The sequence below is a fragment of the Brachycentrus maculatus genome, unplaced genomic scaffold (assembly GCF_059751285.1).
Source record: "Brachycentrus maculatus isolate JH-2025_06_01 unplaced genomic scaffold, ASM5975128v1 h1tg000136l, whole genome shotgun sequence".
NCBI classification, from domain to species: domain Eukaryota; kingdom Metazoa; phylum Arthropoda; class Insecta; order Trichoptera; family Brachycentridae; genus Brachycentrus; species Brachycentrus maculatus.
In genome coordinates, this window is record NW_028280889.1 from 1,109,521 (window position 1) to 1,135,486 (window position 25,966).

At 35.3% G+C, this 25,966-nt stretch overlaps 4 protein-coding genes across 5 annotated transcripts; 3 read left to right on the forward strand and 1 right to left on the reverse strand.

Annotated features, from left to right (window-relative positions):
• The first annotated feature begins 656 nt into the window (after positions 1-656).
• Positions 657-6,055, forward strand: LOC148309223 (uncharacterized). 2 transcript variants are annotated; one of them, XM_088260488.1, is made up of 4 exons: positions 657-1,701; positions 2,648-2,932; positions 3,629-3,827; positions 4,691-6,055. In XM_088260488.1, the coding sequence occupies exons 2-4, from the start codon at positions 2,762-2,764 to the stop codon at positions 5,161-5,163; spliced, it is 843 nt and encodes a 280-aa protein (XP_088116614.1). In that variant the 5' UTR covers positions 657-1,701; positions 2,648-2,761; the 3' UTR covers positions 5,164-6,055. The 2 variants fall into 2 exon arrangements, with proteins under 2 accessions (XP_088116614.1, XP_088116613.1); XM_088260487.1 differs by having other exon boundaries at positions 1,685-1,701; positions 2,654-2,932.
• A 48-nt stretch (positions 6,056-6,103) lies between these two features.
• Positions 6,104-15,292, reverse strand: LOC148309224 (uncharacterized). Its single transcript, XM_088260485.1, has 2 exons — positions 15,010-15,292; positions 6,104-13,348 (listed from the first exon to the last, which is right to left on the reverse strand). The coding sequence occupies exons 1-2, from the start codon at positions 15,130-15,132 to the stop codon at positions 11,507-11,509; spliced, it is 1,965 nt and encodes a 654-aa protein (XP_088116611.1). The 5' UTR covers positions 15,133-15,292; the 3' UTR covers positions 6,104-11,506.
• Positions 15,293-16,465: 1,173 nt separating this feature from the next.
• LOC148309226 (uncharacterized) lies at positions 16,466-18,150 on the forward strand. Its single transcript, XM_088260498.1, has 2 exons — positions 16,466-16,525; positions 17,750-18,150. Exon 2 carries the CDS (start codon positions 17,754-17,756, stop codon positions 17,886-17,888), a length of 135 nt encoding a protein of 44 aa, XP_088116624.1. The 5' UTR covers positions 16,466-16,525; positions 17,750-17,753; the 3' UTR covers positions 17,889-18,150.
• On the forward strand, positions 16,466-18,150 carry ND-MNLL (NADH dehydrogenase (ubiquinone) MNLL subunit). Its single transcript, XM_088260497.1, has 2 exons — positions 16,466-16,525; positions 17,750-18,150. The coding sequence occupies exon 2, from the start codon at positions 17,911-17,913 to the stop codon at positions 18,082-18,084; it is 174 nt and encodes a 57-aa protein (XP_088116623.1). The 5' UTR covers positions 16,466-16,525; positions 17,750-17,910; the 3' UTR covers positions 18,085-18,150.
• Positions 18,151-25,966: the final 7,816 nt, after the last annotated feature.

The window sequence follows — 25,966 nt, forward strand, 5'->3', positions numbered from 1 at the left end:
AAAAGTTTTGGCGAGGCCTTCTTGACGCGTCTGACTGACGACTATTATTAAACCACCGTACGTAATCACGGTACGATATTACTAGGAGTGCATAAAAAAATGGAGTACATTTTTTTTATGTGTCTGAAAACTTACTTTATCAAATAGGCGGGACCAAAGATTACATTGGGCGGGACGAGCGCAATTTTATCTTTTAATTTTATGTTCCCCTTGAAGGATTTCTGTAAAAAGTAGCCGACAACAAACAGCTTTTATCATTCTCATTAATTTCAATAGACAAATTTAGTCTCTCTAAAATCAACGATCCTTTTTTTGGTCTCCTGGTACAAAGCAGTCCACAGATCTCTGCAGCAGGTCTTTTGCGTTTAGCCGAATGTACCAGAAACAATTTTAACTGCTGAGTTTTTTATGCTATCCTGGTAAATTTCTGCCTCTGAATATTCCCTACCCGCGAGCCATATCACACGACACGCGATTTTCACCATTATTTCATACACATATTGATTATGTTACTTTGAAATGTCCCTGATTTTTTTCATTCCGACATCTATGTATTTTTTTGACATCATGATCAACTTGATCACAAAATGTCAAATTTGAAAATGCTGCGGAGAAGGGAATATTCGGCTTGGGATTTTCCGCAAATCGTTCGTACTGCGCCGCCATTTAGTTGTTCGCATTGCGATTTTGCTACAATATTTTTGCTTGACCTCATTTTTATGTGCAAAAAATTGAGACTCGCTTTTAAATCTAATAAATTTGTTTATGAGCAGTCGGTTAAGTCTCAAGACTTTAACAGCTCTCGCGTTTGACAGAATCCATAATATACGTATAATACTCGACTAACAAGACTACAATACTATTTTGAGCTATACCACAATCATCATCACGATTATAGATGTTTAAAATGTTTTCAGTTGACCAGTTGAAAAAATGGATGAAAACTACGTTTTTTATCTACGAAGAACTCAATGTTTTACGTCATCAAATAAAAGGTGCAAAAATTGGTCCAGGTCATCTGGGCCCCCAATACCTCTCACTTCTAGATTGTAGTTAAAGAGATTTTTGGTCAACTGAGGTTATCAAAATTGTGTTCGATTTCATACAAAAATTAATATCTTCACGATGTACTGCATATTTATGTACAGTGAAGGATTCCATTAGGCTGCCATTGACTTGGTTGCAGACCAATCCATACCCTGTCCATTGTCCTCCACCTTTTTATGCGCACGCCTGTACCTATTTATTTAGTTAAACAACTGTTCTGCTAAACAACAAAAACAACAAAAAACACGCAATACCCACCAACTACAACACTAAGATAAGGGATTGTAGGTATCGTATGTACACGATAGATTTAACGCATTTTACACACATAAAAAATATATAAAGTCCTAAGTAGTACTTTCATTCGCCATTTTAGTTAGCTTATACAGAATTTTTACTTAGTTGGCGATATCTTGTTTGATTTACTGAAGCATAACTTCATGTCCATCTTTATGCAATCTTGTTTATTGTGTTTCCGATTCGCCCCAATGATATGCACCATTTTAAATATACAACGCAAAGCCCGCTCTAGAGAATTTGTGAATTTGAACAAAGTACAATTTGTCCCGTACGCATTACCTGGGTTTTATTTTTCAAAAATGGCATTTATATTTCGTACTGGCAATACTACACTGTTGTGACGTTTGACGTCTAGTTTATTTCAGGGGGGGTCGACTCGTAAACGTCAGATTGTTCAAAAAACGACCAGAAAATGACGAGACACACTAATACACTAACAAAAACACCAAAACGGGAACGAAAAATACGAGATACCAACAAGTTTTTCAAATATTTCAAATAAATATAGACAGACTATGGTTATAGACAATTATCGATAGAAAAATAGAAATCCGTATATGAAGAACTTCATAATATTGAGTATTATGCCAAAGTTAAAGTTAAATTTTGCGTATGAAAGTGTAGTTTTTCTTACTTAACACAACGCTCCCTTGAACTTCTGCAGCACCCCCCAAATGCAAAAAATTTAAAAACGCCTAGCCAGACTTCCAAAACGCCCACAAAGGGGCGCTGGCACCCCCGTTAAGAAACATAACTTCAGAAAGTGGTGGGCACTCCTTCCGCCCTTTTAAAATATTGTATTTTCTAGAATTTTAAATATAATATAGTAATTTGAAAATTCTATCGTTTTTGTTTTTGTTGAAAAGCCTTATATTTATACATAGTTTGGGATAATAATTTCAAAAAAGTTACCATTACCATTTACCATTGTAAGGCTGAGTTGAGTAACCATTATTAATCGCCTGAACTCTTTTTATAAATGTCGCGTTTTAGCCGTGACCTTTCTATTTTTGTTTACACTGAAATAAATAAATTTAGATAGTGAAATATCTTCTTTGTAATATTAATATTATAATTTTGAAAATATGTTATACAACAAATTTCAATATAAATACCATTTAACCTGAAAAATGAATGATAAATATTTCGGAGGGTGGATTTGACATTCAGCCGCGGCGAAGTCACGCCCAGCCGGGAGCTTAGTACTTCTAGCCGTTTACGTCACTTCCGGCCGCTGGCGAATATCACTTCCAGCCATAAAAAATCGAGGTAGTTGGCGGTCTTTATATAAAATAGTTAGTCTGTGGTTTATTTAGTTTATCCGAAAGGTCGTTTTCCACTTTTTGTTTTTTCAATTTCAAAGTATAAACGACAGTTTCTTTGCACTGAAAATAATGGGTAGTCAATTATAGACATGTACGTTTGTTGCGTAAGAGGCTGTCCAAGTCGGTACGTAAATGGCAGTCGAAGGAAAGAGGAAATTCGTTTCCATAATCTCCCTCAAGGATTGAGAAATGAGCAGCGACGTCAAATGTGGGAGCACAATATAGGCAAAAAGCTGACTCCCAAGTCTGTAGTGTGTGAGGTAAATAATTTCAAAATGTAATTTGAAATAAAATAAACTCGCCGGTCACATTCTTCAAAATGCCTTTAGGGGCCCATATTTGTAACAGTATTTGTCTGTGATTTATACCATTCTGAATATGCCTTTGATATTCGACAAAATTACTCAGTAATAAATAAATGAATATTTTTTTTGTGAATTTTTTGACTTTCTCATCTGATTTTCGGTCTTGTTAATCTTAATTCCATTTCCCCTAATGAGTAATAAAAATTACTCATTGGGAATATTATATAAGTGACTTATGTATGTAATATGTTTAAATAAATAAATAAATAAAAAGTGAAGTGCCGGCTTGTGGTACCGCGGTTAGTACCACGGACTCTTGAGCCTTTATGGATTCGAACCCACTCTACTAAAATTTGATACCTATTTTTAATAATGACCCGCTTAGACTCACAGGAATAATATGAAATTGAAGTATTTTTATAAAAAATAAAAACACAAGTATTTATTTTTAAAAAATCAAATAAAAACCTGGTAATTTTGTGGTACACTGTATTCTGTAGCTTTTACTGAAACATGAAAATTAAGAATGCCATTGTCAGATTCGTTATACAGAAATTTAAAAAGAGCCGATGACTCCCTTGCCAGCTTTACACATGCTCATCATAATTTGTGTGAAAACCTCGTATCGGATACTTCCACATTGTCTTCCAGAAACACTTCACCGAGGATCAGTACGAGCAGAAGAGAGCGGATGGGAAGAAGCCCCTCCGCTGGAATGCCGTGCCGACTATATTCCCCTTCAAGAAGATGAAGGCGAAGAGTGCAGAGCACCTCACAATGCCGCACAAACATCAAAACACGGATAATTCCCACATCAAAACTACTATCAACATTCCCAGCATACAACTAGGTAATACATAATACGGATCACCAGCGTCTGTTGGTCAATTTGTTCTGAATGAATAGCTTTTTAAGATACTCCCAAGCAGTATCATAAATCGCTAACGCATGTGCGCCCGGAGAAAATTTTCTAGGGAGGGAGCAATATATTTTTCGTGTTTTAATGTAGTTTCAATTAACTTTAGCGTATTTGTATGGTGAACGAACGGACAGGACACTGTAATAATGAAGGGGATACTGGAGCAACACCTTCTTTATGCTAGCACAAAGTGATTTAAAATAAAAGTAACATTATTTGACTATTTTCAACCAATCCAGGGGGGGGCAAGTACCCCCCCTTGCCCCCCCCTGCGGGCGCCCATGCGCCAATGGAGTTTCTATTAAATCCTTTCGGGAATTAATAAGAATGATTGATGAAATGGTGGTTTAACAGATTTATATTTCAGTAAAATTTATTTTTGTCTGCCTCCGTGGTGTAATGTTTAACGTGTTTAGCTATCATGCCAGAGGTCCCGGGTTCGATTCCCAGGGGAGGGTGAAAACAAATCTAGTGATTTTACACTCTAATATTTATTTAATATTACCCTGGACTGGTCCCTGAAAAGCAGGAGTGATCACCTTGCCTTCATGTAAGTAACGATCAAGATAATACTGCGTCAATACGATGCAGTGCCCTATGCACTATAGGGTGTGGATAAGGGTAAGAAGAAGAAGAAATTTAGAAACAAAGGAATTTTTTGAATGATAAGGTGCCCTAAAATGTGCAATTCAATGGAACTATGTCTTCCATTGAATTTCACATTTTGGCACTTATCATACGATAAGTCTGCAAAATAGAGAGTGGTTAATATTGGTCCATAACCTTTTTTCTAGTTCCAAATTTTACGATACCAATGGATTCTTCCGCTGGAGTGAAGTTTGAAATGCCCCATGGATTTGTGCCCATCGCGCCTAAATTAGAGCCAAAACTACAAAACGCCGTGGCAATTATTCCCATTCAGACAATGATAGGAAACGATAGAATATCTAAAGAATTGCATCGATACCAGGAGGAAATCAAGTCGGCTAATAATAAACTGAAAGCTTCAGCGGAAAAAGTGAAAGCTTTAGAAAAGCAGATAGAGAAAATCGACGAAAAGTTGAAAAATGTTTTTAATAATGATCAGTTGAAATATATGGGGGGTCCGAAAGATGAAAACTTTGTTTGGAGCAGTGAAACTATAGAAAAAGCTTCCGAACTCTATTTGATCTGCGGAGCAGACGGCTATGAAGTTATCCTCAGCCACGATCTCCCCTACCCGCCTCTAGAAGTTTTAATGAATTTTAAATCTGAACTGTTCAATTGAATGTATTCCTTTAAGATCATGATTGATCAGATGTATATCACCAAGGCACAATGCCGACTGCACATTTAGCAGAGAGATTTAAGCGATAAGTGATCATCAGACGTATTATCACACATAATATTTCATAGGAGCACTTATGGATATTTTTTTTCTTCCTTTTTCTGAAAACTGGTATGATATGTATGTTATGAGGCCGGCGCAGTAGGTAAAAATACCCTCCCCGCCCTTAATATCAATCGACCGAACGGGTAGAAATACCTTTCCCGTCCTTAGTGTGTTAATAAACATTTTTAATTAATGTTTTACTTAGTAAATACTACTATTTCTTAAAAGTGACAAATGTTTCGATGCATTCCGCATCATACGGTGTTTGAAAATGATGCGGAATGCATCGAAACACGTGTCACAGTGGATTTTAAGAAATAGTGGTATTTACTAAGTAAAATATTAATTAAAAATGGATATATTTTACCACAAAGTGACTGCCGAATCAATTTATGAAATTGTTAATAAACATGTCAAGGTTTTATAAGATACCCAGTTGACTTATCAAACAAAAAAATCTACTTGGATACATATTTACTCTGTCTGCGGGGTGTGAAGCATATAGAATCCAAACTGCCCCCAGGATCTTCTGTCCGCTGCCAGCTCCGTTGAATCCTCTCAAGACAAGCCTCCGTTCCGTCGTTTAGATGAGAACTGCTATTGGATTATCCGCAGTGGAAGCCTAATACATTGAAAAATAGCCGAGTAGTAGTAGTCACCGTGTCTACTGTCTTATTCCTACGTTCCTACCGAAGAAAATTCAGCATTTGTTAACAAATATTTAGACACACTCAAAACATTGTAAAATTTCAATAAATTTAGAAATAAAAAAAAGTTTTTCGTTCAACTAGTATTTTATTTGATTATTTTATACATATCTGCAAGAATATGGAATAAATATGTTATTGAAATGCACACTTAAATACATATATGTATTAAAAATAAGGTTGACTAATATATTATTTGATGATATGCAAATTTTATTCAATTAACGTAAAATGATTTAACTTATCATTATACTTAAATAATACAAGTGTAATTCCACAAAAACACAAGTATGTAGACACTTTGCTTGCAATGTTTGGGCCAAGAAATTCCATTAAAATACACCCAAATCTTTACACTGATAACACATTGTTGGCGGGCAGTGTTTTCATCAACCCCGACTCTAATAAGCATAGTTGTATACTAATCACAAGTAACCGCAAACCCAACTCCAATCTTTACAATGTTTTTGGCATCTCGCGCTGTACCCACAGTAAGCAAATAGAACGCTCAAGCGTCTCCCGCTCTTTACCAACAGTTTGTTAAATACACTTTTAAGCTTTTCCCACAAACAATGTGTTAACATGTGTGGAAATAACACCAAAAAAATTCTCCTATTCTAATATTGGCGGCCATCTTAACATGTCAAAATATACTTGTATTTCATTCGCACCGCATTTTGCGATAGTAGTTATAGTACTCGAATTTGAGAGTAAATGAGACACAAAGTTAAAATTTTCGTTTTTCAGTAATAACATAGCATATTTAATAAAATAAAAAGCCTAAATGGATAATTTATTATCTTAATGGTCTGTAACTTACTAACATATATGTTTTGTAATAAAAAGTCAATGGTTTTTGAGAATATCGCTGTTTAAAGTGATAAATAAAATGTCATACATAATCGCACGACACGTTGGTAATGTCACATATGATTTCGTCCCCTGATAGACAGGTGTATGTAAGAAATTAAAATTCATATAAATTGGTGATTTCATGCTCTCTTAATTTAATATTTTTATTTACGTTTTCACATATATTTTTTTACACCTTTTCCTATATATATATTTTTTTACTCTATCTTGTTTTTCCATATTTTTTCTGGTTTAAAATTATTACAATTAGTTTCATACTTTAGTGTATATTGTACACCCACATGCTCAGACTATGCCAGGTGAGATTTTTTTTCAAAGTAGGATGTTTTTTTTTTTAGATTTGGTTTTTTAACTGGCAACATTGTTTCTACAGAGTGTCAATTTGACAATTGATTTGTAGTCAGTATGTTTTGCCATTTCACCATGAAAAGAATGAATGACCATTATGCGCATCGTGAGTTCGGTGACGGATCGAAAACAATATTAAGCTTGATCCTCTTTTTCAACGCAAAATTTTGTTCACCGATTAGGCACATTTTTTGGTTAGATGGCTATGTCAATAAGTAGAATTGCCGAATTTAAAGTAGATAAAACCCAGAAGCTTTTTTCGAGACGCACTTACATCGATTACAAGTCACTGTTTGGCGTGCTTTATGGGCAGGTGGAATCATTGACCCATATTTTTTGAAAGATGATGCCGGCCAGAATGTTACGGTCAACGGAGAGCGCTACAGAACCATGATTACTGACTTATTAGTACCTCAGTTGAATGGCATTGATGTGGCAGAGCTGTGGTTTCAACAAGTTGGCGCAGCATGCCACACGGCGGGTGCCACCATCAATTTATTGCGGGAAATTCGAATTTTTATACCTCTAAAAAACACCCTATATATCGCTCACTCTCCCAAGAACGTCATAAATCAAAAAACTTGATTTTTCAGGAGAACGTTTTTAATGTTTAAAAATATAATACAATGTATTAAAAATAAATATCAAGCCACTTATTGAACTTTTTACTGTGCAACAGATCTTTTTAGGTAAAACCTAAAGGGTTTTTCTCCATTTGAAAAATATTTAATATATTTATTTTTTTTTTTAAATAATACGTTTTCTTCAAAATGGAAAAACAACACTTTCTGCCCTGTAGCGGGTAAATATTAAGCTAAAAATATGCTGCTTTTGCTGGTATATAGTACATTTTCTGGGCATTCCGAAAACATGCACAGCTGAAAATTGATGATTTTTGATTTATGACGTTCTTGAAAGGAGTGAGCGACATGTCAATCAATGCATGTACCATGAAATGATAATTAGTGAAATATAAAGAAACATTTATAATTATATAAAATTAATCAGGTTAGGATGCTTAAATTCCAGGCATAATTACATAATGTTATATTGGAACTGTTATTATGGTGACTTTGATATCATTATCTATACAGTGGATCTCCGCAAATCCAAAATCACAGAAAATATAAACAAGATTTTGAAGAGAAAGGAAAACTCTTAAAAAACAAACAAAGATCGAAGAACACATTTTTTATTACATAAAATTATTATATATAACAATTTTGTTTAAAAGTTATTGAAATACCTGTATTGCTTCTCATGTACTGTAATATTAGATTGAAATGTAAAGATTTGCAAATTAACCTTAAAAGAAACAACGATTCGTACGCAGAGCATATCGCTCATTTAGTGCAACAATGAGGTAATTACACTTCTTAAAAAACAAGTTTAATATGTCAAAATGTGCGGAAATACTATTTACATGGGGAGAAACATGGACAGAATTGATTTTGTGGTGAAATGCTGCGAGATGGCGCGAGTGGCATTGTAGAACTGAGTAAAATGGCGCCATTTCTGTTGCTACAACGTCTGAATGGCATCTCCTGTAATATTTCCAAAAGTGTAATTATGCCATTATTGCACGAAATGAGCGATATGTTGAATTTAAAGCGGCATAGGCCAGCGTGTACAACGTGACAACTGTAGTATAAAATACAGTGAAACCTCTATCTATCGTTCCTCGAATAATCGTTTTCCTGGATGTGTCGTTTATTTCTTCTATCCCGACTTAATTTCATACTAAACTAAACCGCATCAATCGTTTCTCCATCACCATTTACCGCATTTATCGTTAGAATTAAGCTGCATATTTGATACATTTTGTCAGTTTTTTAAATATTATTTCCAATTTTCTTACATTCAACGGCAACTTATGGGATAGAAACTATCGAAAGCTTGTGTAACCGATAGCAGGAGAGGTCGATATTGATGAAAAGGAGCCGCTACCTGTACCTGCATTTCCAGAAGCGTGCACACTCTTTGAAAGAAAACTTTCTACAACGCACATTCAATAACCGATGGTGAAAAAAATACTATTTGCAAAGCCGAAAATATACTATTGACTTACAAAAAGAAAACAGTTCAAAAACTAAAGTATTTTTTAAAAATTCTATTCAGGTTTGTATTTTTTTTTTAAATAAATACATTTGCATCTCAAACATGTATTCTTCTTAGAATTTCAGCCTACGAATGGTAATGCAGATTGGGAGGATGGTATCTTTACTCGGTCGTATCTATTTGCGTATCGACCTCTTAATCCCGCATTCATAGTTTATTTTAATAGGTCCCTTTAAAAACGATAGAGGTTTCACTGTACTATGTACTGTATTACAAATTTCTCGGCTGATCTGAACAGGCCACAGCCCCAATTAGTTTGGATTCCCGGGCATCCACTGTATTTCCAATTATATTCTTGCTTAAAGTCACAATCGCGACTCAATCTGAAAATTATTTTAAAAGATAACAAGAAAAATGACTTAAAATTGCATACACATTATATCTTAAAATAATTATACAAAAATTAATGACTATATTAATGTACATTTGAAAAAATAACTCTTCGGGTACAATATTGACGGCCCCTACGTAAAATACTCTATCTGCAAATCTGTTACTTTACAGAAGAGAGCTTAGAAGATTTTTTCAATGATTTTTTTTTATTAATCCATGGTTTTATCTGAAATTGTAAATTAGTATTATACATTAAAAAACATGATAAAATAATGTATTTAATCGTTTTAAAACTTTATGCTTTGTCAAAATTAAGAAGTTAGCGTTTTGGGAGTTCAGTTCATTTCGAAATTCAATGTAGATAGCGTCTTATACGCCTGAAAACTAGGCGTAATTTATTTTATATATTTTTTTGTTTGTTTATATTTGTAGATAATGGTCTGTTGATAACGTACACCAAATATCTCACAATTGACAAAAATGTACTTTTCGTAGGGCACGTCGATATACAAATGAGAGTTTAATAAAAATTCTAAAACATCTAAGAACTTTCTCATATATTCACTTAAAAAAACCCTTATCCGCACCCCAATTATAGGGCACTGCATCAAACGCGGTGTTATCTTGATCGTTAACATATGCGCATCAGGTACCAGTCCAGGGTAATATTGATCAAATATTAGAGTGAAAATAATCACTTATATATATTTGACCCCCCCTGGGAATCTAACTCGGGACCTCCAGCACGGTATGTAACACGCTAACCATTACACCATTTAATTTAGCAAGCACATCGCTCGCTCCTTTCAACGTCGTATATCAAAATACTTGATTTTTCAGGAGATCGTTTTTACAGATTAAAAATATAATGAATGTATTAAAAATAAATATCAAGCCACTTATTGAACTTTTTACTGTGCAACAGATCTTTTTAGGTAAAACCTGAATGTTTTTTCTCCGTTTGAAAAATATTTAGTAAATTAAAAAAAAATTATTAAACAATACATTTTCTTCAAAATGCAAAAACATTTTCTGCCCTGTAGCGGGTAAATATTAAGTTAAAAATATGCCGCTTTTGCTGGGATAAAGTACATTTTCTGGGCATTTCGAAAACGTGCACAACTGAAAATTGTCGATTTTTGATATATGACGTTCTTGAAAGGAGTGAGCGATTTGATAACTATTCTTATATATCAAAAATAGAGCGAACAATGAAAGAAATAACTATTAAACAAAATTATTTTATCCAATAATATCTATCCAGTGTTTGCCTTTTGTCCGCCTCCATCGTGTAGTGGTGAAAATGTTTAGCTACAGTGCTGGAGGTCCCAGGTTCGGTTGCCAGGGTGTCCAAATAAAATGTGGACGATTTTGACTCTCATATTTATTCAATATCGCTCTGGACTGGCAGAAGAAGCGCAGGACTGGTCACGATAATGGAGTGCCCTACACACAATCGGGTGCGGGTAAGAGTTACAAGAAGATAAAGAAGTTTACATTTTTAAAGGGACACAAAAATTCATGAAAACTAAAGAAAAATAACTTTAATAATGTTTACAATTTGATTTTGCCAAAGTGATTTGTTTACCTAAATATGATTTAAATTAATATAGTTACTGACTAAATTTGGCATTTCTAAAGTAAAAACTAAAATTTTAATCTATGTATAAGGATAATTTTGTTTGTTTGTTTACATTTGAATAACACTCTCTTTGTGGGATAAAAATAACCACAATATGTTTGAATTTTAAATTTCAAACTCAGAGTTAAAAATACATTGGCATGAATAGGTAAAATGTAATAGGTAAAAATATATATATACAAGAACGTAAAAAGTTCAGAAAGAATGTAATAACGTTTTAGTAGTATTGATGCCACGGGATGTTGGCGATGTCGTGGCGGCGCTGCTTGTGCTTCTTGAGGTATTTGGAGTCGATGAACGCCTGATTACATATGGAACACACGTACGGACGCTCGCCAGTGTGCGTTCTCAAATGGACCACCAGGTTTCCTTTGAGGGCGAAGAATTTCATGCACACGGAACAGCCGAATCTCTTCTCCTGCGTGTGCGTGAGCTGGTGCGTGGTGAGGTGCGTCTTGGTCTTGAAGGCGAGGGTGCACTTGGTGCACTTGTAGGGGCGCTCGTTGGTGTGCACTCGCTCGTGCATGAGGAGCATGGCGTGGCTGGAGCAGCCCTTGCCGCAGGCCTTGCACTCGAACCGCTTCATGTTCTTGGTCTTGGCCTGCCGGTGCGAGTAGGCGTGCGCGTACATGGCCTTGCGCGAGGGCAGGACCTCCCCGCATTCCGAGCACAGAAGCTCTACCGGCGCGTTGTTGTGGAGACACTCTATGTGGTTGCGGAGCGACGCCATCGTGAGGTATTGCTTCCCGCACGTCAGGCAGGAGAACGGCTTGTCTCCGCCCCGTCCCCCCTCCCCGAGGGGGGGCTCGCAGCCCTCCTCCTGGTGGGTGGACAGCTCCTCCGGGTCCGTGAAGGTCTGGAAGCAGATCTCGCAGTTGGGCCCCGTCTGCCGCAGGTGCAGCATCCGGTGGTTCTGCATGGAGACCTTCTGGTTGAAGCGCTTCTCGCAGATGTCGCACTCGTACCTCTTCTCCCCGGAGTGGATGACCATGTGCCTCTTGAGGTTGTGCTCGTTGGCGAAGGTCTTGTCGCAGACGTTGCAGTTGGGCCTCGCCTGGTTGTGGTTGATCTTGATGTGCGCCGTGATCATGTTGCGCGTGATCAGCTGGTAGCAGAAGGGACACGCGATCGTGGCGTTGGAGGTGGTGTGCAGCAGCATGTGTCCCTGGAGGATCTCCTTGGACTCGAAGCCGCGAGGGCAGACGGTGCAGGAGTAGATGTTGTGGGTCTTGGTGTGATTCTCGTAGTCCTCGAAGTCCATAAAGGACTCTCCGCAGTCGCACAGGAAGCTGCCGTCCAGTTGCTGAGTGACGGTGATGGTTTCTTCGTCGTCCTCCATCATTTCCGAGTCGTTGCAGATGATTTCGTAGTCACCTTCCCCGTTGCCGACGATCACCTCTTCTTGCGTGTATCCGGAAACGTCCTCGGAAATAATATTTTCCTGCTGCTCTCCAAAGTCTATCATTTCTTCCTGGACAGTTTCTCCGTTGTCATTGAGAACCTGTATAAGACCGAGCTGCTTATCTTCCGTAATCTGCTCATTCTGATCTTGGTCATCGTTCACCTCCATATGGGTGTCATTGTCCATTTGGTCCGTGTCATCTTCGGCAGCGGGTCGGTTCGGGTCATCTTCCGTTTCGGCTTCTACGTACTGGCCTTCTTCACGATCATCTTCAATTTCTTGTTTGATGGAGGGAAATTTGATGTTCCCACTTTCCGAGCCCTCCAATTTAACTGTCTGCATGACCTTTTCTCCAAATTCATTTTCGTTGATGACAAAAACGAAATAGGACTCGTCGTCATCCTTGTCTTTCTTCTCCGACTTGATATGGTTGAAGATGGCGGAGTCCACCTGCTCCGAGATGTTGGTCAGGTTGTTGTTGTTAGTAGTGACTTTGCCTTTCTTCTTAGCGGCCTTCTGTTTGGCTCTTAGCTCCGTCAACTTGTTGCGGAGACAGGAGTCTATCTTGAGGCAGCCCTTCTTGAACTGGTGCGCGTAGTTCAGCGTGTCCAGACAATCCAAGCAGAGAAACGAAGGGAGGCCGTCATCTTTCGAAACCTGCCGACAAATTATTTATAAAATTAACATTTCAGAGTTATAAAAATGTCACTCAAATTTTCTCAAGAAGAGATAGTTACAATTTATTTTTTATAAAATTCAACAACTTTGTTTTAACCACTTTTTTTATTATTAGTACACTTTAACCTACCGGTTTCGACAAGAACCTTGTCATCATCGGGGTTTATTAAATTCTAAAACATTAAAATACTCATGATTAATTACATTCCCTTATAAAAAACTTCCACACACAGTTTTTGGTAAGGGAATGTAATTAATTATGAGTATTTTAATGTTTTTGATGTTTTAGAATTTAATAAACCCTGATTATGACAAGGTTCTTGTCGAAACCGGTAGCTCAAACTGTACTAATAATAAAAAAGTGTTTAAAACAATTTTTTTTAAATTTTATAATGTTTATAAAATGTGCCACAAAGTATCTGCGAAAAACATTCAAGAAACAATTTATTTTATTTTGGATAAACAATGGTAGGCATATATTTTTACCTCTCTGGAATACAGTGTAGAACAATTAATACAAACACTATGGATAGTGAATTAGAAAACAAATTTAAATACTAAAATAAAATAATCCTATCAAAAGAATGGGGGGGGGGTATGTGCTTTAATACGAAGACTACGATGTCAAGGCTGAAACATCAAACATTCAAACACAGAACGCGACCAACCGCAAAGACAGATGGTGTGGCATTCTATTCTTAATAATAATCAAGTATTTTAAATAGTGTGAGCGAGATGCAGATATATTTTGTCTAATTACGATGGATTTTAAGATCGACATAGTTCAATTTTATTATGCAACTGTGAAAAGGATACGTTTTGGGATTATTTTCACAGATGTCAGTAGTATGAGGAATTAGCTACGTTTAAGTCAAATTACAGGACAAGAGAAATTGAGGTTTGAATATTAGGTAATTATCGCAACGGGCAATATCAAAGGTGTCAACCTGTGTGCTAACCTCGGGCAAAGAGTTGATAATGTAAGATATAAGCAAATCTTTAAATCAAACAAAATTCCTTAATTCTTGTTTTTTCCTAAAGCAAAGCAATCGAAGGTTGCATGTAGTGATTAAATAAAATTGAAAACATATAAATTGGTGTAATTCGTTTTAGTAACTAAAGATGATTTTATATGACACTATCTTTATCATTCGTCGTTCATTTGTGTAATGCCACATAAAAACACAACTTTATGATTACCGGTTTCATAATAACCATTCCATCATCAGGTTAAATGTATATTACTATACTACCCTAGTTAGAAGAGAGATTTAAATTGCCAAAAAAAATATTTAGATTTTGTTCAATTTCACCCATGGTGTTACTCAGTTACTCAGACTGCATTTTTTTTAAAAATATAGTTTTAAAAAATTATGAACAATATTCAAATTAAGCAAAAAAATTTTGAAACACAAATTCAGTCATAATAAGTAATTTGAAAAGTTTTTCTGAAGTTTTTCGCCAAAAAAGTTTTAGAAAAATAGATGTGTCAAGCATATATCCGACAACCTATATACATATAATTTATGCTGACGAAATTGTACATCTTGGTGGCATTATTCGACGCATAGTCAAAATATCTAGGACCTCGATATTAAAAATATTAATTAATTAAAAAAGTTATTAAAAGAATCACTAACCATAATAGTGGTGCTCTCGAAAAACTTGGTTCGCAAATCTTCTCTTATCGGCACTAGCGTAGATTTGCCCATACAACCGCGGCAAGTCTCCAGCAACTCGGCCATTTCCTCGTCCGGAGACATGGTCTCGACTTGTATACACAACACAATAAAATTGAAAGACCGCTAAAATATTTTTTGAATCTAGTTGACAGATAAATAGTCAAAGATTATTATGAGTTTTCAATGCCAAAGAGAAGATTATCTACGGCAACAGTCCATAATGCAAAACACGCCAACAGACAAGCGTTTTTCTAAAAATGTTGCCAGTATTCAGTTGGCGTGGCGTCCCTATGAAAAGTAGCGAGATTTTGAATAACAGAATTGGAGATTTCCTGGGCAAGTTCAAACGAAATCTGTTATGGTGGAGACTGACCGGAGCATTTCGTCGTAACGTAACACGTTACGGTGCGAGCATTCAGGCAGTCAGTACACCGAGCCGAGCGCTCCATCCGTAGTTTCGGATGCTCTGTGATGCTTGCCGCGAGCGATGTTACGACGAAATGCTCCGGTCAATCTCCACTTTAAGGTGCGAAAATTATATAAAACTCAGGATTAATGTCAAAATTTGACTAACACCGAATGATGTCAAACATTGACTGTTTCTAAATTATTATAATTTATATGACTGAGCTGATGATAACTCAGCGAACGGTAGAAGAAAAATTTACATTTGTTTGGGACATCTTTCTATGGTTGACACTGTTAACCTTCCACCTCAGATTATATTTACCGATGAGACATCTATAGGCTATAAGTATTTTCTTATTTCGGTGTGAAGAAATATTTATAAATTCTAAAAGTCATACGGCTAGGAGTGACAAACTAGTGATTTAAAAACATCCAATTTTAGGAATAGTCATGGAATCATTGTACATAATATTACTTTTAAATCGATTGAGCATAAAGCTTTCACTTTTTTTAAATCTGTTACGTAAACAAACATGAATAAATGCCGAAACGAACTGAAATACTAATTTAATATTATTGGAACAATTTATCTGACAACTCCATGTTATTTTTGGCTCTCTTATTCTACTTCTAAAGAAATTCAGATATTTAATATTTTTAATAGTTCTTTCCTCATTCATTCACATTACACGCTTAAATTATCCCATAAATGTTCATATATGAAGTAAGTAATAAATTTGTTGGACTGTATCCAGATTGTCTAGGCTGACAATACTGATACGGATGTGACGCATTGAAGTATGGCCATAAATAAATTAACCCTAGTAGGTATAAAAAATCTGTAGGTATGTATCTACTTTTATTTCACTATATAAGGGAATCCGGCACATAATAATATTTATTAATTGAAAAATTGATTAATAAACCTATTTTATTCGTAAAAGACCAAGCCCAATTTAAATTTTATCGAAATTTCAACTTTAATTTTTAGTTGCTAACTTGACTTGTTTCTATTATTTGACGTCCGTCAGATTGCTAGCGAAGTAAAATTTGGTGATATAATAAGGTAACTTTCGCTTAATTTTGCCTACGTTATTTAAAAAAACCTTCGTTATCTTTTAAAATTAGATTTAAGACATATCGTACTATTATTCATTGTGTGAGGGACGTTCCTTAGTACAAAAATATCGAAATATATTTGAGGTTATCTTGATTTATTTATTATTATTTATTTTGTTGTTTTAATTTTTCATATGTGCTTAACGTATTGTGCGCACAACATTCACTTATATTTCTTCAAGTTTTTATTAACGTTCTTTACCATGTTTTTAGGTGTTGCATAAATTATATCGCCCCAACAGCAATACTTCATCATAGCCATTATAATTCTATCTACTTAAAAAATATCGGTCATTTTGATATTGTATTTATTTATTAAACCTTTAGTGTATGAAACCGTTAAATGACTAAACGGGAAAAATAACATCCTTAGCATGTTTCTTAATATCTTAAGGGATATGTTGATATGAGGTCGTATACCCCTAGAGATTATAATAAACCATTTTACTCCGTTGCGTACAAACCAGAGGTATTTTACATATGTACTGGACACGCTATGTTAGAAAGATTTACTCACTATATTGTATATCACTGGATTCAGTGTCGGGTTGTGGTCCCATGGTTAGTGTTGCGGACTCTTGACCCAGCATTTCTGGGTTCGAATCCACTCTACTACAATTTATTCCTATCCACCTATTTTTAATAATGAGCCGCTTAGGCTCACGAAAATAGTATAAAATTGAAGTATTTTTGTAAATGATAAAAACACAAATATTCCTCTTTTTTTTTAAACATTTTTTTACACGTGTTTAATGTGATAATTTAAACCAGTTTATGATGGTCGTAAGCCCTGTAAGTGCCCAGACTTCCATATTCTTCTTCATCTGTGTTGAGATGTCAAAAACAACATTCCTTCTAAGGAGAAAGCCATTTCGCCTTACTGAATATTTTTTGTCCGCCTCTGTAGCTTAGTGGTCAACACGTTCGGCTACCGCTCTGAAGGTCCTGGGTTCGATTCCCAGGAGGGGTCGAATAAATATAAGTGTTTTTCTCACTCTAATATTTATTCAATATTACCCTGGACCTGTAGTGGAGGACCGATCACCTTCCTTTCATGTATTGACGATCAAGATAAAACTGCGCTTATATGATGCAGTGCCCTATGCACCATCGGGGTGTGGATAAGGGTTTGAAGAAGAACATTTATGACTCATTGTTTTTATTTTTTCAGTCTTATGGGTGTAATTGGCCGCGTAATTGCGAAGTACGCAGCTGTTGTGATCTATCCGACCATCGCCTTCACCACCATCTGGGCCGACTACTCGCACACCCAGAAGTGGAAGCTGCAGCAGCGACCGGCCACGTCCTGATCCGACTGCCTCCGCACCCAGCATGGGCCTGTTTGGCATCACCCGCCACTACTGGATCGCCATCGTCCCGCTCTCGGGCTTCGCCTTTGGGTCGTATGTGGACCACCAGGAGACACTCCGGATGACTTTGTTCCGGGACAAGAGCGCCCTGTACGGGAGGCGGCTGGCCCCCGGAGAGCCTCCCTCTTGGCCCTAGATCTATCTTGCTAATCGCTATATTGTTATCATGTAAAATATTTAAATATATAGTTGCTTAAATCTACTGTGCAGTTTTATTTGACTTGTTTCTTATTATTCCGATCCAACTGTCTTGTTAATGATGCTCTAAAATTGCTGTTAAAATTGAAGATTTTGATTGATAATTAATTGAACGATATCCGCTCCTTAGGTGGAGCATATGGAGTCCACAAACTGTCTCCAGGCTTTTCTGTCAGCTGCCAGCTCCCTTGCATCCTCCCAAGTCAGATCCGCGTCCCGAAGTTCTGACGAGAACTGCCGACGAATTGTCAGCAGTGGTCGTCCTGGGCGGCGCGAACCTGATGCCTTGTAAAAGAGGCAAGCTTGATTTAGGCTCTCAGGAGGCATGCGGAGTACATGGCCAAGCCAACTGAATCGCCTTTTCTTGACAACAGTTGTGACCAAGATTTGCTGCGTCCTACGCCTTATCTCTTCATTCCTCACAAAGTCGAATAGTCTAAGTCAGTCTTGATTGATATCTCAACATAAATCAAGGAGTCTATTAAGATACTTACTTCAGACTTCTTCTTGTGTCCAGTATTGAATAAAGGTCTTCCTCTTGGACTTCCACAGTTGTCTGTCGGAAGCGGCTCTTCCAGTGCAGGCCCGCTACTTTTTTTAATATCATCGTACCATCTTGTCTGAGGCCTACCCATGCTTCTGCGTCCTGTTTTAGGCCTCCAGTCAAGCACATTTTTCATCATTACGATAGACATTAGTATTTATAGAGCATGTAATCTGTCATTTGTTGGTTTAAATAATTATTTTGTACGCTGCAACATTAATCACTCTTTATAAAATAAAACAACTTTGTTTTAACCACTTTTTATTGGTAAACTTTATCCAACCGGTTTCGATAAGAACCTTGTCATGATCAGGGTTTTATGTACATAATTCTAAAACATTGAAATACTCCTTGTTAATTCAACTTCAACTTCAAACCCCTTATCTGCACCCCAATGGTGCATAGGGCACTGTATCATATAAACGCAGTGTTATCTTGATCGTTAACTCGTGAAGGAAAGGTGATCACCCCTCCACTTCGAGTACCAGTCCAGGGTAGTATTGAATAAATATTAGAGTGAAAAAATCACTTATATTTATTTGACCCCTCCTGGGAATCGAACCCGGGACCTCCAGAACGGTAGCTTTGTGTGCTGACCATTACACTACGGAGGCGAGCAATTACCCTTAGTTAATTACCCTTCGCTTACCAAAAACTTCCACGCACTCCGTACACCATATGAAAATATGATTTAAAAAACTCCTAAATGTTGTTTTTATTGTGCACTGCATAGCGAATACGTCAACTCCGAATTTATTCTACCCATATTTGACAAACACATTATTCAACATATTATGCCACATAAAGCCTGCTTTCTGTTTTAACTGTTTCACATAATGTCTTATTGATCTTTCTATTATAATCCCCCATTTAAAAACAAGATAAAATTCAATAAAGCAAGTCTGATACCATCTTCCATGAAGAAGCAGCACCAATAATGCCGAAAATCTACATGATAAATTTTCCTATTTTATTTAATTTTTATTTTGGTTAACAACAGCAACATATGGAAAACCAAACAATTAAAAGATATATGTATATTAAACAAGCCAATTATAGTTAACCACAAAAACATAAAGATTAGTACAAAATATTTAGTGTAAATCTAGCAAATGAATGAATATGTGTGTGTTGTTGATTCTTGTAGGGACATATATACAACGCAGAGAAGCATAGTTTTTAAAGATCCTGAGAGGACAATATGCTTACCATTCGACTTTTCAACACAGATTTTCCGCAATTGAATATGTCAACTTGGCTAAAACATGAGTTGTACTCACTAGCCATTTGAAACAGGTGAACTCCGCGCATAATTAGTTCGAAGGACAGGTTACTGAATAAAGATTGTGACGTGTGACGGGTACGGTAGCCGCGTACATTATTTGAATTACTATCAAATTTAAAATTTGTAATAGGGTTAATTATAATTCTAAATAAGATTACTTCTCCTTCTTCTGCTAACCCTTATCTGCCTCCAATAATGCATAGAGCACTGCATCATATTGTTACAGTGTTATCTTGATCGTCACTTACATGAAGGCAAGGAGATCACTCCTGCTCTTCAGGGACCAGGCCAGGGTAATATTAAATAAATATTAAAGTGAGAAATCACGTATATTAATTTGACCCCCCTGGGAATCGAACCCAGGACCTCCAGTGCTGACCATAACATTACGGAGGGGAGTAAAATAAGATTAACTTTCTTTTAAAATCATTTCTAATCACCCTTTTTTGACTATAGTTGTAAACATGGCTTGCAGCATCCAATGCTGTATTTCCTCGTTCCCCACAAAGTCAAGCCACCAGATGCCTGAAATTCTTCTTAGATAAGTATTCTCATAGCTGAGTATACTGGCTGCTGTGTCCCTGGGTTCTGGGTCTTTAGTTTGATAAAATTAATGAAAACCTTAACTAACTGACTAATTAACCATCACGCCGCTTCCCTGCAGGAGTAGGCAGAGAGAAGAGAACGCCACACCATTCTGTCTTTGCAAACATTCCTCGCCTCTTCCATGTTCATGTATCTCCTCATACACACCCGCCGATTGTTTCGACTCCTAACCTGACCGCTTTCAAGTATTTAGCATACCTGATCGTGCCAAGTTTTTCTCGGTCTTCCTCTGCTCCTTTTTCCAATTACATTCGCCTCATAAATTTGTTTTACCGTTCTTTCCTCACTCACTCGTTCTACATGTCCAAACCATCTCAACACACCTTCCTTAATTTTAATTTTTTTTTAAATGATAACCTTAATCCTATCTATTTCCGAAACCCTGTAAAAGAGCTAAAATCACATTAAAAGTGGAATGAAACCATCTGTGGGTAGCTCCAGACCTATAACTCTTTTTAAATTTATATCAAAGTTATTAAAAATATATTCATAGCACAATTCTCAAATTATTTGGAAAATGAAAAGATCAAGAAACTAAACAGATTAAAAAAACTTCTGCAAATATCCTTTCTTCATTTTTAGTCTTATTATTGCGAAAGTGGATAAAAGAAAAAAGTGCACAGGGATATTCCTAGACCTGAGAAAGGTGCCTGATACCATTTTTCATGGTCATCTCACTCAATTGAATATAATCTGGCTATATCACCAAACTGGCACGGATCAGGAGCTATATTTTGAATAGATCATAAATGGTACTGATCATATCAAATGGAATATTCAGTTACCCACTACCTATCACTTTTGGTGCACTAGAAGGCAGTGTATTAGGGCCTATTTGAAATTAAAATATTGGTACCTCGTTTTCAATTTGCTTACACTGAATACAGAGAAAAATAAGTTCATTGTTTTCATCATGTATAAGAAATGAGAAGCAGGGTCTTGATACTTTGAAAATATCCCCATTTAATAATATTGAATGGATTAACCAACAATGTATGAGGAGATGCATGAACGTGGAAGAGGCGAAGAAAGTTTGCAAAGACAGAGTGGTGTGGCGTTTTATTCTCTCTGCCTACCCCTGCGGTGAAGCGGCGTGATGGTTAGTTTAGTTAACCAACAATGTAAATGTAGGCATATAAGGAAAGCAGATACTGTGAAATACTTAGGAATTATCATAGATCTCCGGTTGAATTAAATCAGATTAGAAGTGATGTCTACTCACAGTAAAAACCTTCTTCTTCTTCTTCTTGGTGTAGGCCTTGTGGCCTGTTTTTAAGAGGGATAAGCCTCCTGCAAAGATTCCCAGCTGTCAATTCACCTCTTTAGTGGTCTGCCCGGGAGTCGTCTACCTTGGGGTTCGGCGTGCTGTGCAATGTGGGGGAGTCTGAATGGTTTCATTCTTAATTATTTACTCAATTAGTAAAAACCAATTGAATAAAATAAAATGCCTTGCATCACATGTTATTAGTTATTAACATAAGGCTGTCAGAAATATACTAAGCAATATAACTTTAAAATGGCATATTTTTCTTTGTGTCTGTCAGACATTGATAGAGTATGGTTTCTTAACATAGGATGGGGCAAGCTATACCGCCATCTATATATACCAAACCGTATAATATTGCGGCACTTAAAAAAAATGGTACCTTCTTGACATGGAAAATGAGAAGTTTAAAATGTTCATCACCCCACCAAAATAAAGATTATTATAGTTACAATGTTTCTATTGTTGACATAATTTATGTACCTACATTGAATTTCGCACTGTATTTATTTGTGTAGCTCATCTTGCTAACATTACTTTATTTAATTATGTAGTATTTGTAAAAATAGATATAGATACATATTTTACATAATGTATTGTCATGGGTTCTGGTTACTGAAGCATTTGAAAAAAATGTATGGTAATCATAAAATGTATGAGTACAATTGAGTTCTATTTAAAGATGGTTGTAAAACATAATGGATGATGGTGCAAACACACAAAAGGATGTTATATGAATGTGTAATGTTCATACTGGGTCAAACTGAGGTAGTGACCTGTACTAACATGTAATTTACATTTCGCATTTCTGTAATTTTAGAACTTTTCAAATGACAGACATTAAAAAAATTGCCCAGTAAAATTGTACACTTAGTGTCTACAAATAAACAACCAATATGGAAATAATATGTATATAAAGATGTTTATTTATTTACATCATGCACACAATTACAAATTACAATAATGTGCTCTCTATATGACAGAAATTTTAATTTATATTTGAAGCACTAACTTTGTGATTTCCCATTTTATAATTAAAATGTAACTTTGTTTTAAAATCATTATGAATATTTTATTATAACTTAATTATAATGTCTACCGGTTTCGAAGCTAACCGCTTCTTTATCAAGACCGATCAATACTATTAATCAGTATTGATCGGTCTTGATAAAGAAGCGGTTAGCTTCGAAACCGGTAGACATTATAATTAAGTTATAATAAAATATTTATAGTGATTTTAAAATAAAGTTACATTTTAATTATGAAAGAAAATTGTTTATAACGTTCAATCAAGTATGACATGGCCGAATGATGGAATCTATTTCAGATTTACTTACCTCTATTATCCATTTATGAATAGCTCTCTTACATTTCTTACAGTTTCTTTTGTTAATGACTTTATGGATAGTGGAAGCAGGTTGTAAAACTTTATTGTATAATAAAAAATTAATTTTTCAAAAAGAGATACGCATTGGGTTTTGTTTGATGTCTTTCTGTGTTTTAATAATAAACATACAATAAAATTAATATCACGCCTATAATGAATTTTCATTATAAAATACCGTATTTGTTTAAAAATATGTCATCATTAAAGAATAAAAAAACAAGCCAAAAAATATTTTGAGTGTTCAATTTTTTGTTCAGAAATGCAGGATTTACAAGGCTTTGGATGGTTTAAATGATCACTTAATATACTGATGGTATAAACATAAATAAAATTTCGGAAAATTGTGTAAATTATTGAAATTGAAAATATCAACGGTATTTTTCGAGCGAGACTTCGTTCAACACATCTGTGGTTGAAATTAGTAAGCTAGCAACAAAACTTTCGTAAAATAGAAAACGCGGGAAAATATGTATTTTTATCAGTAGTTTTAACCATAAATGCGGGAAACGAAGTTTTACTGATAAAAGTAGATTGATATATTTTTTTAAACGTTTATCTCCAAAAATTTTTCGTCTCGGGAGAAAGGAAACTTGAAAATCAAATATTTATTATTCATAATTTTATTCAAGGTACCAGGGTCGCAGGATATGAATAGGCTAAGCGGCCTAAGCACTAAACGCTGCTAGTTATTAAGTGGGTACATAATATTAGTTGATTTATGAGTGTATCTACCCTTCTGATTTCCTGCTACCCTGATAGCACTAAATCATTGCGAACGGGCCAATATTACGTAAAACCATTGTCACATAATTCTTATCATGAAATGATAAAATAATATTGTAAAATCATGGCATTCAAATATATAATATTACTTATTTCGATATACCTATTTTATTATCAAATTGATTATGTATTTTTGTTAAGATAGTGGCAATAAAAGAAAGACGTTTTGTCCTCTGTAAGGGAATCTAGAAGATAATAAGTTATTTAATAAACCTCTTCACACTGGATATCCTGTTTTAAATTAAAACAAAATTAAATTACTTCAGAAACAAATTATATAACACAATCAATCAGGTAGGTATGTTCAAATATTTGTTTTACACTTACGAGTTATTTATATTATTATAGATTTATTTTGATATCTCATTATAGATGAATAAAAATAAAGAAGTCCATAATGATATATCAATTAAAAACATATTGAAAATACAGTCACATTTAAAAAATATATATAAACATTTATGAATGCAGATTCTAAATAATGAATATGTTATCGACAGAATTTAAGTGGTGATTTTAGGTTAATATGCATAGGTTGTTTTTTTAGAGGTAGGTATATAAATTTAAATTTCCCGCAATAAATTGACGGTGGCACCCACGTTGCGCCATTTTGTTGAAACCACAGCTCTGTCACATCAATGTCATTCAACTGAGGTACGAAGAAGTCAGTAATCATGGTTCTGTAGCGCTCTCCATTGACCGTAACATTCTGGCCGGCATCGTCTTTAAAAAATATCGGCCAATGATTCCACCTGCCCATAGAGCACACCAAACAGTGACTTTTAATAGATGTAAGGGCGTCTCGACAAAGGCTTCTGGGTTTTTTTCCCTACAACAAATTCGTCAATTCAGCTTATTGACATAGCCATTTAGCCAAAAATGGTAGAATTTAACCAAAGTAGTAGTTTATTTTGTATATTAAAAGCATTGATAACTTTGTGGTATGGTAATAAAGCACTCTCCTTAGCATCCATTGTTTACTTTGTGTAATACCGCTTTAAAAAACACTTATTTGTGACCATCGATTTCGGTCAATTATTCCATCATCAGGTCATTAGAATAAAATTATTGCGATTTGACATTTGTATGAAAATAAAATTTTTGAAAGAGATAAAGACGACAAGGTAGTAGTTGATTACGACATCAGAGTTTGAGTCCCAAGTCAAGCCACATTGTAATGAGCATCAGGTAATAAGGGTTAAAAACTGTAAAAAATAGTTAGCCACAATATATATTTATACATGTATAGTATTTTACGAGCTACATCGGTGCCAGGAAATTGTTATGTTTAGTAATAGAGTAGGTGTTAAGTTATAGTCATGCCAACACGATGATGGTCGTAACTAACTATTTTTACAAAGAATACGTCAATTCAGATTTTATTGATTTATTTAACGATTTGACTAACGACATTGCACTATTTAAAATATATGTATATATATTTTTGGCATATCAACATAGATGAGGAAGAATATGGAAGTCTGGCCATTTGCAGGGCTCGGTTAAGTGATCACTTTACACGCGTGTAACATTCACCAATTTTACCCATAATTGACGACTAGACTTCTCAAATTTTTGTTACTCCTAGATATATTGATCTAATTCGTGACACGGTACATGTGAGTTCACAACAGCCATCTATGTATGTTGGAAAAAGGAAAGTTCTTATTTATCTCTTTTTATTTGTATGCAAGGTCCAAATCCTGAATTAAATTTATTTAAGACTTGCCTGAAAACATGATTTTCTTTATTTTATGTAGCTTATAACTTGACCAATTATTTTATTTACAACATTTGAGTTTGTCCAAATACTTGTTCACAAATCTGGATTATTTCCGGTTAGGAGTTATTTATTTATTGTACATGCAGATATTATTGTAAATTATTTTGATATTAATTTTATAAATACTCGTTTATCTTTTTAAATTTTTAAGTAAAAAAGTTAGATAAT

Excerpts from the sequence above, each read along its gene's own strand:
- LOC148309224 (XM_088260485.1), bottom strand. The coding sequence starts at position 15,132 with ATGTCTCCGGACGAGGAAATGGCCGAGTTGCTGGAGACTTGCCGCGGT. Across the intron at positions 13,349-15,009 it reads TCGAGAGCACCACTATTATG|GTTTCGAAAGATGACGGCCT; the intron begins GTTAGTGATTCT and ends ATTTGTCGGCAG.
- ND-MNLL (XM_088260497.1), top strand. The coding sequence starts at position 17,911 with ATGGGCCTGTTTGGCATCACCCGCCACTACTGGATCGCCATCGTCCCG.
- LOC148309226 (XM_088260498.1), top strand. The coding sequence starts at position 17,754 with ATGGGTGTAATTGGCCGCGTAATTGCGAAGTACGCAGCTGTTGTGATC.
- LOC148309223 (XM_088260488.1), top strand. The coding sequence starts at position 2,762 with ATGTACGTTTGTTGCGTAAGAGGCTGTCCAAGTCGGTACGTAAATGGC. Across the intron at positions 2,933-3,628 it reads CCAAGTCTGTAGTGTGTGAG|AAACACTTCACCGAGGATCA; the intron begins GTAAATAATTTC and ends ATTGTCTTCCAG. Across the intron at positions 3,828-4,690 it reads CATTCCCAGCATACAACTAG|TTCCAAATTTTACGATACCA; the intron begins GTAATACATAAT and ends CCTTTTTTCTAG.